This window comes from Nomascus leucogenys, chromosome 14 (assembly GCF_006542625.1).
Source record: "Nomascus leucogenys isolate Asia chromosome 14, Asia_NLE_v1, whole genome shotgun sequence".
NCBI lineage: Eukaryota > Metazoa > Chordata > Mammalia > Primates > Hylobatidae > Nomascus > Nomascus leucogenys.
In genome coordinates this window covers 83,480,432-83,501,160 of record NC_044394.1, presented here as the reverse complement: position 1 = coordinate 83,501,160, position 20,729 = coordinate 83,480,432, and the positions used below count along the sequence as shown (strand labels likewise).

The following is a 20,729-nucleotide window of genomic DNA, read 5'->3' as shown; positions in this document are numbered from 1 at the left end:
CCTTTCCTGTTATAAAATTCCAGTACCTACAAAAACTATGGTGTGCTGAGAAATTATAATGTAATGCATATACCACCCTCAATTTGACTTATACAAATCAAATATTCATATGTGATAGAGGATTTTCTTATAAAAATAAGCTAAAATTATTTCATGTTGCAGCTATTTAAGCCCCCATTTAAAATAAGTGCATACACTATTAAAAGCTGTCATCTACAACAACGGTCAATAAACCCTGCTGTCAGGTCTATCCACCCCGCAGAGAGACCCTGAGAATTATCACTTTCAGCTGTAGCTTTGAAACTCAGATTTCTGGTCCAGCCTGGGAGTTGGGCTCCCTGCTCTGCTCCCATGCACTGGGATGACCAGAAACAGCAGCTGGAGGAGGCACAGAGACAGTGTCCTGGGTGTGACTCCATTCACAAATCCTAAGTGTACACCACTGCCCCCAAAATTACTTCCAGTGTGATGTGGGGTGGCTACGTACCCTCACTTCCACAATTCCAAATGTCAACCAAAGAATTTAAAAGAGGGATACAATAATTCCAAGGATTTCCTCCTTTTAAGTATTTTAAAATTTCTTGCTGCAGTATAATTTACAGACCAAAAAGTGCATAGATCTTGTTTAGCTCAAAGAATTTTCTCAACTGTATACACCAGTCGGACCATCACCCAAAACCATATAGACATTTCCACTACCTAGAAAGATTCTTCACCACTCCCTCCAGTCAATTACAAAGCCAACCCCACAAGCCTTTTCTGACTTCTGTCCCCAGAGTCTAGTTTTGCCTGTTCCTGGAAGTATACAGATGAAGCCACGCGGTATGTGTTCGTCCTGCGTCTGGCTTCTCTCACTTAGCATAATTAGTCTGTAAGAGTCATCCATATTGTTTTGTGCACGAGTGGTTCATTTCTTTTTATTGACAGGTAGTATTCCATTGCATGAATGGACCATAATGTGTTCATTGACTCAAGTGTGATCAGCACCTGGGCTGTTCCTGGTTTGGGGCTAGAATGGAGTAAGACTGTTATGGACGTCCTTGTGTAAGTCTGTTGGAGAATCTCTCAAAACATTTTGCTAATTTGTCAAATTGTATGTCCTGATATTTCTATTAGACACATGAAAAAATTCTTAAGGGGTAATAAATTCAAGTCTTTTATATTTAGCCTTGGGAGGTATTTTTAAGTTGTAGATTTTGTCACGTTCTGAATTAATACCAACCTAGAGAACAGGGACTGACAGACTGCTGTTCACGAGTCAAACCGTGCTCACCACCACATGTCTGGAAATCACATTTAACGGAAAACCAGTCATGCTCACGCCTTTACACATTGTCTATGGCCGCTTTTGCACTACAAGGGCAGAACTGGGTAGCTTCGACAGAGATCATATGGCCTGTGGAGTCTAAAGTACTTATTATCCGGCCCTTTACAGAAAAAGTTTGCCAGCTCCAGGGCTACAGCATCGAATACAAATCACAAGCCTATTTTGCAATGCACAGGTTTACATGTTGCATAAGTACAGTAAGGTCTTTTTTTTTTTTTTTTTTTTTTTTTTTTTGAGATGGAGTCTTGCTCTGTCGCCCAGGCTGGAGTGCAGTGGCGCGATCTCAGCTCACTGCAACCTTCGGCTCCTAGGTTCAAGCAATTCTCCTGCCTCAGCCTCCCAAGTAGCTGGGAATACAGGCGCCCGCCACCATGCATGGCTAATTTTTTATATTTTTAGTAGAGCCAGGGCTTCACCGTATTAGCCAGGATGGTCTCAATCTCCTGACCTCGTGACCTGCCCACCTTGGCCTCCCAAAGTGCTGGGATTACAAGCATGAGCCACCGCGCCCGGCCAGATCATTTTTTTAAAAGGAGATTTCTGTACCAGCTCCCAACTCAGGTAAAAATCCACTGAGAAAACAAATAACTGCTAAAGGCAGGGACTCATGCCTGTAGTCCCGGTGCTTTGGGGCTACTATACTTTGGCCGAGGTGGGAGGACTGCTTGAGCCCAGGAGTTTGAGACCAGCCTGGGAAACACAGGGAGACTCTGTTTCAACAACAACAAAAAATTAAATTAGCCACGTGTGGTGGTGTGCACCTATAGTCCCAGCTACTCGGGAGGCTAAAGCAGGAGGATTGTGTGAGCCTGGGAGGTCAAGGCTGCAGTGGGCCAAGATCATGCTGCTGCACTCTAGCCTGCACGACAGAACAAGACCTTGACTCAAAAATAAATAAATAAATAAATAAATAACTTCAGTGATGAATTAAGGACTTAAGTAATATTGTCAGTACAAGTTTGACAAAGCTTTTCCACAATGCAGAGGGAAACAAGAGGACCGACTGCTATAAAATACATCAGTACGATAAGCCTTACCTTTTCATCTTCAAGATATTCAATGTCCGCTGTGTTATAGCCATCTCTGTGGCGGTGGCTTAGCACTCGGAATCGACTGATGCCAATCGCGTCTACAACAGAACTTCCATCAGGAAACGTTCTCACGTCCTTAATCTCCAGCATGCATCCGTACTCTGAAAGCCTGAAAAGACAGGAGAAATGACTGTGATTTTTAAAATGCAGGGGGTCTTATTTTTCCCTGGATGAGAGTTTACTTTTAAAAGGAATACAAAGCTAGTGTCTCCACATCAGACTAGCAAGGTTATTGTCGCTAAGAGACATGTGCATATGGTCACTTCTGTTAGATGCTAAATATAGTGGTGATGGTGGCTGCAGAGGAAGGGCTCCAGGTGAGACAGGACTTGTGCCTTAGCAGTTCCAACGGGCTAGTGTTTTGGGAAGGACCCAAGAGATGAGAAGAGATGAAATCTCAAATGTGGCTCCTCAGCCACCTTGGCGAGGCACCATCAGGACTGCCCAGCTGGTGCCACGCACACACTCGGCTTTTCAAAGCTCTCCCCAGCTCTTACCCACACTCCGATTGTAACTATCACCCTTATCCTAGTGATATTCTCATGCTACCACGTGCCAAGCATCACATGGGGCAGTTTATAATACATATGAATTCAAACCCACACTTAAAATTTGATTGGTCAAAAGTCAGCAAAGTGAAAAAACAAGCTATGAGTTCCATGTACACTGAGAATATAGAACACTAAAAAGAATGTGAAAAATAACAAGGAAAACCAGATAAACCACAAAACATATGTCTCTTGAACCCACCAGAGAGTGGAGATTGCTCAGGGTAACCAAACAAAGATCCCACAGGGAAAGAGTAGGCAGAGCCCAGGAAGAGACACAAAAGTGTGCAGGAAGAATTCAGCTATTTTTTTTAAATAAATTGCCAATGACCTTGTGTGGGCTGGCATCAGAGTGTAGGTCTGAAGAGCTGCACTCACAGAGGGAGTTTGCATCACACACAGGCTCCTGTCCACAGATAAGAGGCTCCTTGGTGAGTCATGCCCTGCAGCGAGGCAGGCTTGGAGGAGCTGACGCTTATTTGGAAGCCTCTGCTGGTGCTGGTTGCTGGGGCAGCAAGTCCTCCACCTTCAAAGGCACTCGACATCTTCTCCCTCCCACCTTTGCCCACAAGGTCTTCAACTCATTCCAATTCTGCCAGCTCTGGCCTCCCCAACCAAAGTGCCCTGGAAAGCAGTCCCCGGCCACTGCCTTCATCTCGCCTCCCCTTCACTCCTCCATATCCTACCGTTCCATCAAAATGACTCCAAAAGAAGTCAGAGATGCCCTCTGAATTGCTCAAATCACTGGACGGGCTCCTGCCTGACCTCCCTAAGGCATGGCCCTGCAGACTGTTGCTGAACCAATGCCTCTGCTCGCCTGCACCCTCTCTAACCAGCCCGGCCCTTCACAGCCCCTACCTCTGCATGTCCCTCCTGCTCCATGCTGCTCAGGGTGGTGTTCTAGGCTATGTCTATTCTCATTCCAAAGCTCTCCCCAGCTCTTACCCACACTCCGACTGTAACTATCACCCGTAACCTAGTGATGTTCTCATGCTACCACGTGCCAAGCACCACACACGGCAGTTTATTATACGAATTCAAGCCCACAAAACATGGAGGCTCAGAGGAATTAACTTCTCTAAGGCCACAGGGAGATTTAGAGCCGAAATGAGAACTCATGGCAGTGTGATTCTAAAGTCCTCATGGTGAGCAGCTTTACTACACATCCCCCCAAACTAAAGAGCAGCGATGATTCAAACTGCCACCTGGATGCCTCTACTTACGTACTTAATAAAACTCTCTCTTCCTGGTGATCTAACAGGATGATCTCATTCACAGCATGGTGAACCTGGAGGCGCCCTGAAGATTCCTCTTCAAGGGAGGACTGAATGCCCCAGCAACCAGCAGAGGCCTCCAAATAAACGTCAGCTCCTCCAAGCCTGCCTCGCTGCAGGGCATGACTCACCAAGGAGCCTCTTATCTGTGGACAGGAGCCTGTGTGTGATGCAAACTCCCTTTGCGAGTGCAGCTCTCCAGACCTACACTCTGATGCCAGCCCACACAAGGTCACTGGCAATTTGTTTAAAAAAAAAAAATAGCTGAATTCTTCCTACACACTTTTATGTCTCTTCCTGGGCTCTGCCTACTCTCTTCCTGTGGGATCTTGTTTGGTTACCCTGAGCAACCTCCACTCTCTGATGGCTTCAAGAAATATATGTTCTGTGGTTTATCTGCTTTTTCTTGTTGTTTGGATGGGAATAACATTCTTTTCAGTGTTCTATATTCTCAGTGCACATGGAACTCACAGCTTATTTTTTCACTTTGCTGACTTTAGATGAATCAAATTTTAATATATTCTAATTTACTAATCCCTCTGTTATGTACTCAGCACCTTGTATAAAAAATATTCCCCCATTCCTAACTATAAAGGCGGTCCCCAATATTTCCTCTTAAATGTTTTTATATTTTGTTTTTCACATTTCACATTAGGAATGCAAATGTGTTATTTTTTTATTTAAGGCATAAGGTAAAGTTTTTTTCCCCCCCTCTCATTTGGACCACCCACTAATTTTCTGGGCACCCTTTATTGAGTAGTTTGTCTTTTCTCATACAATTGTCTATAAATTTGGCGTCCATATATGAGTGGACCTGTTTCGGATCTCTACATTATTGTGTCACTGGTCTACTTACTAAGGCTTGCAAACTTGATATTACAGGAATGTTCTCCTGTTTGTTCAGCCAGATTTGGGCTTATCGTTTACCTTTCTACATGGATTCTAAAATCAGCTTGAGCAAGTCCATAAAGAAGCTTCCTGGGGATGCTGACGGGAATTACTCTGGATTTGTGGAACTGGATAGATATGGCATCTCTATGGCATTGAGTCTGTGCACTGATGGACATGGCATTTCTCTCCATTGATTCAGAACTTCTTATCTTTCAATAAAACTTCAGAATTTTCTCCATAAAGGTCCTACACATATTTTTAAAAGATCTGTCCCTCGATATTTATGGTGGAAAATTCTGAGTGGCCCTAAAAATGCAGTCTCCTCTTCTTTCTGGGCACGTGGGTGGACTATATTTGCCAGGCTCCTTTGCAGCAGGTGTGAACAGGAGGCAGCCCCCTTTCTCCAGAGTCCTTTAAGAGCACGTGCACCTCCTCCATAGCTAGCACTTGGATGCAGTGACCTCATCATGACCATGTAGGGCTGACAAGGCCCTAAGGGATGGGAGGGTCCTGAGTCCCCAAATCAGTCCACAGAGGGGAATGACCTGCTGGCTTGCAACACCCTCTCTGGACAAAGACGTGAAACAAGGGGAGGTGAAAACCAAGCGTAGTGTGTTTTTGTAAGACTGAAAATGATTTGGCTGTAGAGATAGAGAAAAAGCTTTGTGCAGGATACAGACATTTTTCTTTTTAAACTTCTTTTGTAGAGATGGGGTCTCCCTATGTTGCCTAGGCTGGTCTCCAACTCCTGGGCTCAAGCAATTCTCCCACCTCAGCCTTCCAAAGTGCTGGGATTACAAGCGTGAGCCACCAAGCCCAGCCACAATTTTCCTAGACCTCAAAAGTTGGACTAGATTTGTTTGTATATAAATGGGGATAAAGAAAATTGCAGGCAGAGGGAAGCACAGAGGTGTGGAAGCATGAGCTGTCACAAGAGAAGGGCAAGTAGCATGGCAACGGACTAGCAGGTATGACACTGGAAAGGAAGAGGTGGGCAGTGAGGCTAGAAAGAAGGGATGGGACCACATTGTGGGCAGCCTTGAACTTGGACTTTGTTATGTAATTGGAGCCACTGGAGGTTTTCAAGCATCAGCCTAAATCATTCTGGAAGAAAAATGACAAACGATGCCCTTCATTAGGACCCTTTGAACCAAATGCTGACAGTTCTTACCCTGCATGCTCAGCAGATAAACACATGCCAAACCGCTTGGTGCCAGTTTCCATGCATCTTCTTATCATAAGCCGATAGCGGGGCTCAAAAACGTGGAGTGGACATGGGACCGTGGGGAAGGCCATGGCACACACAAAGATGGGGACGTCTCTGGTCAGACTGCAGAGCAAGGGGACATGTTATCTCAGATGTATGAGCTGTTAGATCAGAGGGTAGTACTGGCCACCAAAACAGCAAAAGCCAGTCAACCTCATTTCTCCCCTCTCCAAAACAAAACCCTCAGGCTAAGAGGGACAAGAAAGCCAAGGACCATAGCATGTGAAAATTCTCTGCTCACCCAGGTTTCCTGACAAATCTGTCTTATTTAACTTGAGGAAAGAGAACATGCTGAATTATATTACTTTGCTTGGAAAAGTTATACCTTTTAAGCACTCTAAAAAAATTCTGATAAAAGCAAAAACTACATAGTAGTCAAAGGCAATGAGTTTTAAATAGAAGAGTGGAAGACTGATAAGATCTCCGCTAAAATACAAAACTTTTACCATTTAAAAGATGAAAACTGTCAAGCCTGTTGTGATTTGCAATCCTGGGTATTAGTTCTCATTCTCTCTACTTTTTAAAACTGTGCTTCACTTTACTCCACTTTGCAGATATTACATTAAAAATTTTTTGAGGTAAAATATACATATATAATTTACTATTCTTAAGTGTACAGTTCATCAGTAACAAATACATTTATGTTATTTGCCTTTTATTTATTTTTAAATAATTCTTTAATATAGAGATGGGGTCTTGCTATGTTGGCCAGGTTGGTCTTGAACTCCTAAGCTCAGGCAATCCTCCTGCATTGGCCTCCCAAAATGCTAGGATTACAGGCATGAGCCACTGTGCCCAGCCTTCTTTGCTTTTCAAATCCTGAAAAATTCAGTATCACTTATTTACATACAAAAAGCAACTATAAAATTTTGTTAAAACACTTCAAAAATATCTTATTAAAAAAAGAAAAAAAATTCTTATAACTTCTTGCAATTATGTTTCCAAAAATATTTTGCAATTAACATTCTTTTCCATTTACAGACCGACAGAGTTCTCTGCCATGAAAAGAAACCTGAGGTGAAGCTGAAGTTGACAAAGTTCAATCTGAACTTAAGACCAAGGACACACAACATGAGCACTTACTTTGACAGTTCTGACATTTCTTCATCATAAATTCTCTTCCTATCAGACAATTCATCCGGCAAATATCGAAATATTAATTCTTCGGCCAGAACAGTTATGTTAAAGTTTCTGCTTGCCAATAACTGTAACAAAAACAACAAAAAAATGTCAAATGATACTGTATGTTAATCGACTCTAAAAGACAAAGCTTCCAAGTAGAAAGGTGAACAAGGAGGTGGTGGGCGGGATCTCTGAGCAGGTAACAAGGAACAGGGATGGAGAGGGAGGCGGGCCAGCCTGTATCAAGAGCAGGGGCAGCCCCTCCACTGGGAGAAAAGGCCAGGAGGAGGCGTTCACCTGGACGAAGGATGAGGCAACTCAATCTTGACAGCATCTACATTTTCAACCAAGTGCCATGATGTTGGTGAGAGGGGAGGAAATGAAGTAGGGCATGTTGGGAGAGGAGAGACTTTTGCATGATCAGCTTGGAGAGCGAAGAACTGGAACTACTAGAGAAAGAATGTAAGAATGATTACCCATGTTTTGAGTCTAAGACTTAAAATTGTTCATTTAAACTGACAGCAATCTTCCCAACGTTGTGTTTTTTTCTAGCTTTGTTGTGTTACTTAGGATGCATGCAAAAGGCAAAGGTTGACTTTTTTTGGATTGAGAAAGAGAATGAGGGACCATGGATTAAAGCAGGATGTGAAGGGAAGGTAGGAGACTGAACAAGAAAGTGCTGGGATCGGTGGGTGAAGGGCCACAATGTGGCTAAACTACTACTCTGTGTGTGTGTGTGTGCGTGTGTGTGTGCACACAGAGTAGTAGTCCAGTAGGTTGCACTGTTTTATTGCAGGCATGTATACTAGCATATAGCAGCTCTTTTCACTGACGTTCTGATGCACATCAGGGACTGCTGCAGGTGCTTTATTAGTCCTGAAAACAGTATAATACTATAGTTGTTCTCTCCACTGCGCTCATAAAGCTGTGATTGAGAAAGGGTAAGGGGTCAGTGCTAAGTCACCATGGCATAGCAAGGACCCCAGGCCTCGCGGGCTTCAGGGCTCTGCTCTTTCTTTGGGGGCCTGCTGCATTTCTGGGCTTGGGATGGCTCCACGTATTTCCAACACACCATGGCTGGGTGAGTCCTTCGCATACTGCCAGGTTTCCTTGTGGTTGGTGTGAAACAAACTAAATGTATTGCTGTGACTGACTGAAAACCAGGAGTTCAAACTTTGGAAACGCCTGTTTGAGAACCATCATCGCAGGGTAACTGGTAGAGAAACACGCTATCATCTCATTCACAAAACTGCTTCATAATTGTCATTATTAATGACATAGGTATTTAATAAATGGTTTATGATGTCCTTTTATTGAAGAGTAATACAATAAAACGTGCTCTACTTGGCATGATGCTAACCAAGGGTTCTGTAGATCCATATATAATTGATGATTCAGGTCCCTGGTAGTGCATGCAAAGTTGTCTATGCGAATGATGTGACTCCTGCATTGAAGAAAGACAAAACTATAATTTTGGATTTTATTTCACTTTATGGTATTCTAATTTCTGGAACATTAGTAATCCATGTATAGTTTGCATGTAATCATTCATTCATTCAACAAAGACTTCTAGAGTCTCTGGTGTATGTGCTGGTCCCTGGAAATACAGGGAAAACAGGTCACAGGAAGTCTCAGTACTTAAGCAGCTTCTATTCTTTTTTTTTTTTTTTCTTTTTGAGACAGAGTCTCGCACTGTCACCCAGGCTGGAGTGCAGTGGCGCGATCTCGGCTCACTGCAAGCTCCGCCTCCCGGGTTCACGCCATTCTCCTGCCTCAGCCTCCCGAGTAGCTGGGACTACAGGAGCCCCCAACCACGCCCGGCTAATTTTGGTTTTGTATTTTTTTTTTAGTAGAGACGGTGTTTCACCGTGTTAGCCAGGATGGTCTCGATCTCCTGACCTTGTGACCCACCCGCCTCAGCCTCCCAAAGTGCTGGGATTACAGGTGTGAGCCACCACACCCGGCCAAGCAGCTTCTATTCTAGTGCCAACCTCCAGCTATCACTTCTTCACTCAGCCCCCTACAAGGCAGCATTGAAACGGAAGTGAGTAAGGTCTGTGTTGTAAACAGGGCTCACACATACATGCATTTTATTCTTGTAAGAACAGACGAGCCTGTTCTGGCCCAGGCAGTCACCAAAACAAGAGGCAGTGGGTCTGATGTATCTACTAGCAAGAAGAGAGAGCACATGCCCAGAGGAAAACTGCACAGGCGCCACCAAGGAAACAGCTCTGCAGACTCAGAACACAGCCATCACTGTGACACACAGTGCACGGCACAATAATTGATGTTCATGAGAACTTTGAAGAATTTAAAAAGATTCAGTATGCATGCAATTTAATAAAGCAAGTATGTACATACAATGTTTTAGAAAATGGTTTCAATTGTAACTAGTTATTTTAATGTTTTGGCAGTAAATTTTAAACGTTATAATTATTTAAAACTTCACTTAAGTATAATATCTCCTCATCACATCAGATTTAAAAAATAAATTTTACTGTACACTTGTAAAAAGAAAAAAACTTTATCCTACTTAAAATCCATTCAATAAGTTTAATCTCTGGAAAGTAATTAAGGCAAATATTATCAGTCTCATTTAATGAATGCAGAACAAAGGAAGACACTCCCCACCCCCTTAAGATGTTATATGACTTGCTTCATAGAAAGTTCATGGCACTAATGGGACCACAGCCCAATACAGCTGATACGGATTCACTATTTCAGAAATTGATCAGAAGGTCTTCGGCTTTTGAATGTTCTTCATTGTATTCACCACACCTAACGTAAATGGATTTAATGGTTTATATTGGGGCTAAATATCATTAAATAGCTTCCCCATGGAACCCAAATTTTACTGGTTTTGATTTCAGACCAAAGACAATAAAAACTGACAACTGTAAAAGCCCTAAAGGGACTTATCAGTGGTCAGAAATGATCAAGTCTTCAATCCTACGAAAAACTCTCAAGATGAAAAAGAGAATTCCAGGAGCACATTAAGTTCACCATGACAATGTCTCAACCATTTACAATGAACGTAATGTAAGGGTTCATAATGTTAGGTATTTTCAATCTATCTCAACTAAAATTTCTACCTAAAAATGTCCTTAACATTTAGCAATTTCTGTATGTAAACCTTCCTTGTGTATTTCTTGATTCATGAGGAGAGATGAGAAAAGACCTATCTTTGATTGGAGAAATCTCACTTTCTTTAACAACTGGGTGGGGGAAGCAACGCGAGACAGGGAATAAGCGTCCACCAAGGGATGAGAGGAGGAGCTGTCCGTCATTTCCTAAAATGTACTTACTTCCGAAAGTTTGTCTTTGCACAAAGGACAGTGTGGGGCGTGGTCAAGGCAGCGCTCAAGGCACTTTAGGCAAAATGTGTGTCCACAGGGCGTAGTGACAGGTTCAAACAGCAATCTGGAAGAAAATATCTGTTTTCAGCCAGAAATGTCCAGGACAGACTTTCAAATCATGGACTGGTTTTTGAAGGATTCCTTATGCAACCCCCTTTTTGTTCTAGAAATCACTTGCATGCACTTTCATTTTATATCTTATTAAATCTTTAGAAAATAAATCATAAACCATAGTTTCCCTGATAATAAAAAGCCCATTACACTTTGGTATACATTTCAGAAAGGCTGAAGTTTTAAAAGAGTTGCATGGATTCTGTACCATCCTACCTCATGCAGAGGGCACACTCAAAGTCAGTTACATCAAGCGAGAGCCCCTGACTTTCTTCTGTCTCAGAGTTTGGGCTCCTTTGAGGTGAGAGATCTGAATGTGAAAAAATTTAAAACGCTGTAATTAACACCTAAGCACCTGAACCACAGCATGCAAGAAATGTATTTTCTCTGGACCAAACATGTTGTATCAATGTAACAAATCACACTGGGCAGAAATAGTTCCTGCCCAGTTAATAGCATATAGCAATAATTTATCTGGATGGTAAGCATGAATAAAATTTTAAATTATAGCTAAATTTTCTCTGCTATTTTTGACTATGAAGTCTTTGCAGTATAAAACATCTAAAATGCTCTATAATCTTAGAGCTGATATAATCATTTCATTACTAACATTAAATAGTGTAAAATTTAAAAAAAATATATTGAATACCAGCTAACATTCTATCACTTTGGAGTCACAGAACTGCCTGATGAAAACAGTTCACTGACCTTTCTTAGGAATTTTTCCAGGGGCGTTCAGGTCAGGTGCATCCTCCACGTCATCTGGAAACTGTCTCTTTAAGCCAGCGCTGGGTGCTGTTGGAAGGATGCTTTCTAACGCCTTTTTATCCTCTTCAAAGTGTAGACCCAGTATAAAATACAAAACTGAAGAACTGGTATTTCCAAGCATATCAGATTTCTCAGATGCATTCTGGTTAAGTGGGAAAAAAAGGAATCCTGAGTATTAAAAGAAATCACAACATAAGAGAAAAAGAATGCAGTAGCCTGTACTAGAAATCTTTGGAAAAAAAAGGGGGGGGGGCATACACTCTTCCTTCATAATTGGTTTAATCTATTAATTTCTAAGATGAGCTTTTTTCTTTTCACAGTAAAATACAGGATAATTTCTTCCTGAGCCAGGGCAAGTGAAAAGTTATCTTCATATGCAATCTGTCTGTCTATCTGTCTACACACACACACACATATAAAATCATGTATCATATTGAAATCATCCCTTTGCTTTCTTTTCTTTTTTTTTTTATTATACTTTAAGTTCTAGGGTACATGTGTACAACGTGCAGGTTTGTTACATATGTACACATGTGCCATGTTGGTGTGCTGCCCCCGTTAACTTGTCCCTTTGCTTTATTTTCTCCAAACCAAAATAACTTCAAGTCTCCTGCCGTTTGGGGTGATTTGGTGGTGTTCTAAAGCTTCTTTCAATCTTTAACCATTTTCATTACTTCCATAGACTTCATGTAAAAGTTCCAACTCCCAGGTTGAGGAGCTACAACTGATCTTGAGAAATATGTCTAACTAACATAATGCCATAATGTGTGAATAATCCGTAAACTGTTTAAAATGAAGCAATTACGCAAAGCTTAATCAAGAGAATCCTGACAAACACATGCACGTCATACCTCCGAGCTCCCTGCATCGCCTTCTTCCAGCAGAGCCTGGGCATTCATGTGGCTGTGACCCTGAGCCTTCAATCTGCTTTGGATGGAAGATGTTAAATTTTCATGCACATTTTCTGTAGCTGAAAACAGCACTTCACACATTACCTATAAAATTGCCAAGAAAAGAAAAAATATATATTTTAAAACACTTTTGTAAAAATATAGTATGTCTTATAGATTCAGAGGAAACTAAGAGGCCAAATAAGCCTAAAATGTGGAAAAGAATAATTTTAACTGCCAACCTTTTAAAATCCAAACATTTTTGAAACCAGAGTCAATGTTTTAAGTTATTTCAGCTTCCAATCCCTTTCCATCTTACACTTTCCAATGACAAAGTGATAGCAATACCACTTCCTTCTACCTGGTCCTTACACACTACATAAAATCTCCCCTAAAAGCCACACAGATAAGACACAAAGGGAGTGTAAAGGTTGCTGGGGGCCTTGATTTAAATCTAAGCTGTGATCACCCACAGGGCTGAGGTCACTATATAGAACTACTTTATTTATGAGAACCAGAAGAGCCACCTCACAGAGAACTTTAAAGGAAGAGAGAGGGAAAGGCCATAATTGTGGTTCAAGAACCAGGGAGTGGCACTGGTGGGGGCAGGGGAAGGGGGGACAGCAATGGCCAGTTAGGCATTCTAGCTGACACCCAATGCTGGCAGACACTCAAATAGTCCTATCAAACCTCATGGCTTCAGCTACATCCAAGGCTTGAGGAAAGCAGACGGGAGTGACTGAAACCTAAACAAAGACTCCTCCCACTCTCCACTGCTCCTCATGGTTCAAGGTGAGTGCGCTAGAATCCATGGCCCTGTAGCAATGCGCGCCACCACCCTCGGCAGGGACATCAATGTCCTCAGCCCCAGCTCTGAGTAGCCTCAGCAGAGCTGCTGGAGATGGAGCCACATTCCATGTGAGCAGGCTAACATTGTTTTCGGTACCATCTGTGATACAAGATATCTATCAGCCATAGAATGTCCAGGGGAAAACACCATGTCTGAAAAAGCTCCAGGTAGACAACAACCCAGAAGACCTAAACCCTGGTCCAGGAACCTTGGTGAATGTGCTTCATCTCTTTGACCTTGGGCTGACTTTCTCAGAAAAGTGTTATGAGAATCAGTTGAGATATGTTTTAAGATTCTTTGGAAGTTTCCATATAGGACAAAGCAGGCAGGGATAGCTGAATAGCAGGCTAAAGATGCAATATTATTTTGACAAGTTGAAATGATGGCCAAAAACCAATGAGTGACACTGGTCAATTGAACAACTGTCAGGACAACTGAACAGGAGTAAAGCCAATCAATTGCACAAGAGAAGATAAAAAACAACATTGCTCTAAAGTTCTTATTTTTAAAAAAGATGAACTAGGTATTTAAAAATAAACATGCCCCTAATGTGAATACAAGTGAAGGTAAAATTTCACCAACTGTGGCTGTCAAATGTAGATGCTAAAATATAGGGTACATTAGAATGCATCCAGAAGAGGAAATCTTAAAAATGCCACTCTGTGAGAAAAGAATATTTGGCCTACAGGGTGACATTAAGGCAAAGATAATAGCTGTTCTCAAACATCTAATGTGGTTTGAATTGTAGAAAGAAGAACTGATTCATTTTCTGTTGCTCCAGAAAATAGAACTAGAGAGGTAGGTAAAAATTACAGGGTAAATACATGGTAGAAGTTGACAATAAACAGTGTTAAAACAGGGAGGCACAAACATAAAAACATATGGATTTTCATTACATAAAATTTCATTTCAAAACATAAAAATGCTGGTCATTGGAATGCTAAGTAAATATCAGGTAACTATCCTATAAGCTTTTTAACAGGACAGATTTCCACATTCAGCGTGACTGGATGATGGGTAAAAGAGCAGGTATTTCTGTACTATGCTGGTGAAGCTTTCCTGAAAATTACAGGTCACCCTATAGAGCTGAATTGATACATTTTACATATATCATAATGTCTTTCATAAAGCTTCTACACAAACTATAATAACCTTGTCTAACTTGTGTCTTTATGTCAACAGAATCAAGGCATGTTTACGCTGTCTCATGAAACACTCTGCTTTACCCAGGGACAAAATATAATGTTTACCTAGAAGTTATCCAATGTATGAACCTTATAATTATTGCCGTGTGCTTTTTATCGCATCATCATGAATGTTCAGAATTATATTTCTTGTTTATTTCACACGCAAGGGTTACTCAGCATGGACATGAAGGCTATAAATAAGACCTGAAAGAGAAAGTCCTTTAACAGAACTCATACCTTCTGTGCTTCTTTCTTCACAGAGTTACATTCAGGATTTAGAGCAAGGCAGTAGAGAAATTCCTTTAGCACTTCCTTACTTCTTCCCAATCCAGAAAGAGCCTGAGCTTTTACTTGATGTCCCTAGATTCACCGAAGACAAAGTGTATTATTTTTAAAACCCAGCATGATTATATACTTGAATACAAACTTCCCTGAACAAATTTATTAGAACAATTTGTTTAAATTTCACATTACGTAGAATAAACAAAACCCACCAAAGGATGACTCTATCGCTACTGTCTTTCTCTACCCTGGAAACTGAGCAAACTTCAATAGCTCATAAATACAATCTACAGTCAGAACACAGGAGCGCATACCTGAAATGTTCTGCACAAAGGAGTTCTAAGGGACGTGCTAAGAGAAAACTGGCTATCCACTTTAAATTCATTCAGCAATTACAGGTCATTACCATCTTCCTGCCTTCCAGGAGTTTACAGTCTCATGAGCTAAGACAGACATGACTAAAAACAATTACAATACAAATCATAATATACTAAGTGCCACAATAAAAGTAAACAAAATACAATATGAATCGGTAATTTCCCATGGCATTTTCTTCTCATCTTATGAACACAGTATTTTCTCAAATCTGTAAAAGTACTATTTTTGTTTCTTTTTTTACTGGTTTACATATAGTTGACTTTCTCTTAGCACTTGGAATATGTTGTTCCAATGTCAACCAGCTTCCACGGTTTCAGATGAGATGACAACCACAAATATTATTTCCCTGTATGTCATTTTTCTCATTCTCATTTCATGTCATTTTTCTTTACTGCTTTCAAGACTTTCTTTTTATCTTTGGCTTACAGCCTAGCCATTTGATTATGATTTGAGTTTATCATTGCTTATAACTTGAGTTAATAACCTCAGATCTGAAATTAATGTTTCCCACTAAATTTGGAAACTTTTTAGCCATATTTCTTCTTTTTTTTTTCTTGCCAAACATTTTCTGTCTTCTTCTGGGATTCCAATTGCACATATATTGTACCACTTCATATTGTCCCACAAGTTTCCAAGATTCTTTTCATTTTTCTTTAATCTTTTTTCTGTTTTTTTTTGCATTGAATAATTTCTCTTTCTATAGCTAGATCTTCAATTTCACTGATTATTTTGCCATGTATAATGTGTTATTAAGCCTACCTAGAAATTTTAAATTTCAGCATTGATAATTTTTATCTCTAGAATTTCCTTTTTTTTTTTTTTTCTTTTTTAGAGACAGGGTCTCATTCTGTTGCCCAGGCTAGAACACAATGGCATGATCACATCTCACTGTGACCCTTAACTCCTGGGTTCAAGCAATCTGCCTCAGCCTCCGGAGTAGCTCAGACTACAGGCACATGCCACCCTGCCTGGCTAATTTTTTAATTTTTTGTAGAGATGGGGTCTTGCGATGTTTCCCAGGCTGGTCTTGAACTCCTGGCGTCAAGCTATCGTCCTGCCTCAGCCTCCCAAAGCATTGGGCATACATGCATGAACCATGACACCCAGTCAGAATTTCCATTTTTTATAGCTTCCATCTCCCTGTTGAGATTGCTCTTAAGTCAAAGGTACCATATTCTCCTTCAATTCTTTGCATGCAGTTTAACTCTTTGAACTTACGCATAATAGCTTCTTCAAAGTCTCTTTGTGGGAAATATAATATGTGGGCCCACTCAGAGACAATTTTCATTGACTGTTTTTTTGTTTTTGTTTTTGTTTTTTTGAGACAGAGTCTTGCTCGCTCGTCCAGGCTGGAGTGCAGTGGTACAATCACAGCTCATTGGAACCCCTGCCTCCCAGGTTCAAGTGATTCTCCTGCCTCAGCCTCCTGAGTAGCTGGGACTACAGGCGCCCGCCACCATGCCTGGCTATTTTTTTTTTTTTCAGTTGAGATGGGGTTTCACCATATTGGCCAGGCTAGTCTCAAACTCCTGACCTTGTGATCTGCCCACGTCGGTATCCCAAAGTGCTGGGATTATAGGCATGAGCCACCACACCCAGCCTCCACAGCTCCTTTTTAAGCCTTGTGGTTCTCCCTGATGCCTACGAAATTTGGAAATAAGCCAGGATTTGGCCAGAGCTGGGAATCATCCATTCTGGGATTTCTCTGCTTTTAGGGATTCCCCTAATTTCCAGCTGTTCTGTTAGAACTCTGAACTCCTGGTACTCTTAGGTGGTGATGCTGAGTGTTTGTCCCAGTAATGTTTTTTTTTTTTTTTTTTTTTTTTTTTTTTGCAGGTGCAGCTATGGAGATAGATAGAACTCAGGGACCAAAAGACGAAACAAAAAACAAACAAACAAAAAACCCACACATAATTCTTTTCCTTTTCATGTGCAGGTTTTTTAGAAACTCTCCTCCAGCTTCTGTTTTTGGATGCTTTATAGTGTCTTTATTTTTTTTAATCCAGTTTTTGTAACTGTTTTCCCCTCTGGATTCACATGACCACTTCACTCCTTCACTGTTACCAGAAGTAAACCACTACCCCTGTTACTGTCGTTTTAATTACTTCTGTATAAAAATTCTCCAGAACATTGGCAGCCACTAATGGGTAAATGTGAAGGTCTATTTTCAGGTCCTATCTTACTGTACTTCTCTCTCCATTGTTTGAAATACCATGACTGTGCTGATGGTGCCGAGGTTCCATCTCTAGCACCAACATCTCTCCTCATGTTTGCTAACTGTCTATTCATCATATCGCTTACCTTGCAGCTCTCTGGAAGAGCAGCCATTTCAAAAGACATGACGAATATTTTAGACAGCAAATCATCAGTTTCATCCCTGAGCTCCCTGAAGTCTCAAATACACTTCAGACAATCAGTGATTCATCTATGGGACTTTACATTGATAATAAATGTGAAGTTTTACTAATTTTCTTATCCTCCTTTCACAAAAGCAGAATCACAAAAGACTCCACTTTTGTGAAGCCTGAATGTTCCACAAATTAGAAAGTCTGTTTAAGGAAAAGTATAAAATTGTTATTATTATTATTTTTTGAGATGGAGTCTCGCTCTGTCGCCCAGGCTGGAGTGAAGTGGCGCCATCTCAGCTCACTGCAACCTCCACCTCCCAGGTTCAAGTGATCCTCCTGCCTCAGCCTCCAGAGTAGCTGGGATTATAGCTGTGCACCACCACGCCTGGCTAATTTTTTCTCGGCTATTTTGTGTGTGTGTGTGTATTTTTAGTAGAGGCGGGGTTTCACCATGTTGGCCAGGCTGGTCTTGAACTCCTGACCTCAAGTGATCCTTCTGCCTCAGCCTCCCAATGTGCTGAGATTACAGGTGTGAGCCACCGCACCTGGTCAGGAAAAGTACAAAATTAGGAATACAAAGTTGCTAGGGCCCCTTTCAGGCCTTATAAAAGTCCCCAACTTTCATGTTTCAGTAGTGTCTAAATTTGCTTCAATTATCAAAAGTTCTGAGAAAATAATACCGTCTTATATGCACAAAGAACTTCACGTAAAGTTTCAAGTTTTTCATACATGTGCACAGAATCTCAATCAAGATTTGCATTTTTGATACCACAGTGTATCAATAAATATTTATTAACTGAATTAACTGGCTTTTAAGTAATTTTAAGTCTTACAAGTTCGCTGTTTGGGTAAGATCAAACTAATCATGTGCCTATATTTATTTCTGCAAATGGGCAAATATTTTGCTGGCAGTGGATTATCTCCAGTTGCTCCAAAAGCTTTGAATCATTAGCTATGATGAATATTAGCCATGCCTGGATGCTTGAAAGGGTAGTTTTGCTTGAATAAGACACACTGCTATAACCCACCTCCCCCCACTTTGAGTGCTTCTCAAAGCACTCAAAGCACTCCCACTCAAAACACTCCCCACTTTGAGTGCTTCTCAAAGTGCTTGGTTCTAAAACAGCTTCCATCTCAGCTTGATCACACTCGGCCACCTTTGTCTTCCCCTCAATGAACTTAGTTCCCATCCCCTTACCTTAACTTCCAATAGCACTTCTTCCCCAATCCTAAGTTATAATAATAAACTTAGAATATATCTTTTACTATCTTAAACTTCCTTTTTTTTTTTTTTTTTTTTTTTGAGATGGAGTCTCACTCTGTTGCCCAGGCTGGAGTGCAGTGGTGCGATCTCGGCTTACTGCAAGCTCCATCTCCCAGGTTGACACCTTTCTCCTGCCTCCGCCTCCCGAGTAACTGGGACTGCAGGCACCCGCCACCATGCCTGGCTAATTTTTTGTATTTTTAGTAGAGACGGGGTTTCACCATGTTAGCCTGGATGGTCTCGATCTCCTGACCTCGTGATCCGCCCGTCTCAGCCTACCAAAGTGCTGGGGTTACAGGCGTGAGCCACCGCACCCGGCTTAAACTTACTTATTAAACTACGTTTTGGCTGAAGCTGCTGTTCACTGGGCATCTGTCAAGAATTGAGGTCCATAGATTTGCAGTAAACCCTGCAGATATGACCACCGTCTCATACCATCTAAACACTAAATATTCATTTGCTGCCTCCCTTGAAAAGTTATAATTAGCCACGTACCTCTGTAGGAATTAAGTCTATCTTTTGTCAGAGACACACTGTCAAGTTTTTAGCTCAAAGAATACTACGGAGAGGAATCTAGCTTCAGAGGGCAATGCAGAGCTGCTGTCAGTCAGAAATAATAGTTATAATTCATAATAACTAAGGCTTGATCATTACTGATAGAAATTAACTCAGAAGAAGAGTAGCAGTGGAGAGGAATTGGGGAGATGTCAGTCAAAAGATACAGAATTTCAGTTAAACAGGAGAAGTAAGTTCAAGAGATCTATTACAATACCAAATGTTGACTATGGTTAATAACAATGTATTGTATTCTTGAAAACTGCTAAGAGAATAGATTTTAAGTGTTCTCACCACAAAAATGGTATGTGAGGTAATGCATATGTTAATTAACTTGATTTTGCCATTTCTCATTGTATACATGTTTCAAATCAACATATTGCACCTGATAAATTATATAAATTTTTGTTTGTCAATTAAAAACATAATTTTAAAGAAGAATCGATGAAGGCATAGGAGAAAGGGCATTTGAAATTGGAGTCTAAACTTTCTTTTTAGGGAAGCAAACAAGCAACAAAATAGATTTCCGAGCTTAGTCCAACAAACATCTGCTTCCATCCTTGGGCTTATCCCTAGGTTGAACTTGACACTCAGGCTAACCTGAAAGGAGTTGTTTTAAAAGATAGGAGGGAGGCCGGGCCCAGTGGCTCATGCCTGTAATCCCAGCACTTTGGGAGGCCGAGGCAGCAGATCACAAGGTCAGGAGATCAAGACCATCCCGGCTAACACAGTGAAACCCTGTCTCTACTAAAAAATACAAAAAATTAGCCAGGCGTGGTGGCATGCACCTGTAGTCCCAGCTACGCGGGAGGCTGAGGCAGGAGAATTGCCTAGCCTAGGGGGCAGAGCGACACTCCATCTCAAAAAAAAAAAAAAGATGGGAGGGAAAAGGGCAGGCTTCCCAGTGCTTGTCTACTAACCTGGCTTAATGTCTCTTTAATGCTTCTAAAACAAAGTTGATATAAAGTAATATAGCAGAAAAATATTTTTAATTATTAACTAGCTAAAAGAGCATGCTATAGCTGTTAATTTCATCACAAGTTCTTTAAAACTTTAAAATTCAAAGATTCATGAAAAAGCTTTTATTCTTTGTCTTCTTAAACTTCTTTAAATACAACTCAAGCTATCATTGTTAGATCCACAAAGTTCGTTTTTTGTCATGAGAGAAAGAAATATTGAACCTTTCCAATCAAAACACAGAGACTAAAATTAGTGTAAAT

At 41.0% G+C, this 20,729-nt stretch overlaps 1 protein-coding gene across 2 annotated transcripts in view; it reads right to left on the bottom strand.

Annotated features, from left to right (window-relative positions):
* Window positions 1-20,729, bottom strand: part of LONRF2 (LON peptidase N-terminal domain and ring finger 2) — a 41,342-nt gene that overhangs the window by 6,008 nt on the left and 14,605 nt on the right. For both annotated transcript variants that reach the window (XM_003274848.3, XM_030827314.1), the window contains exons 3-10: window positions 14,920-15,042; window positions 12,607-12,750; window positions 11,696-11,897; window positions 11,204-11,297; window positions 10,826-10,940; window positions 7,482-7,603; window positions 6,303-6,461; window positions 2,365-2,527 (exon numbers count right to left, since the gene is read on the bottom strand). In XM_003274848.3, coding sequence (XP_003274896.1) covers window positions 2,365-2,527; window positions 6,303-6,461; window positions 7,482-7,603; window positions 10,826-10,940; window positions 11,204-11,297; window positions 11,696-11,897; window positions 12,607-12,750; window positions 14,920-15,042 — 1,122 coding nt within the window. The remainder of the gene's footprint in view (window positions 1-2,364; window positions 2,528-6,302; window positions 6,462-7,481; window positions 7,604-10,825; window positions 10,941-11,203; window positions 11,298-11,695; window positions 11,898-12,606; window positions 12,751-14,919; window positions 15,043-20,729) is intronic.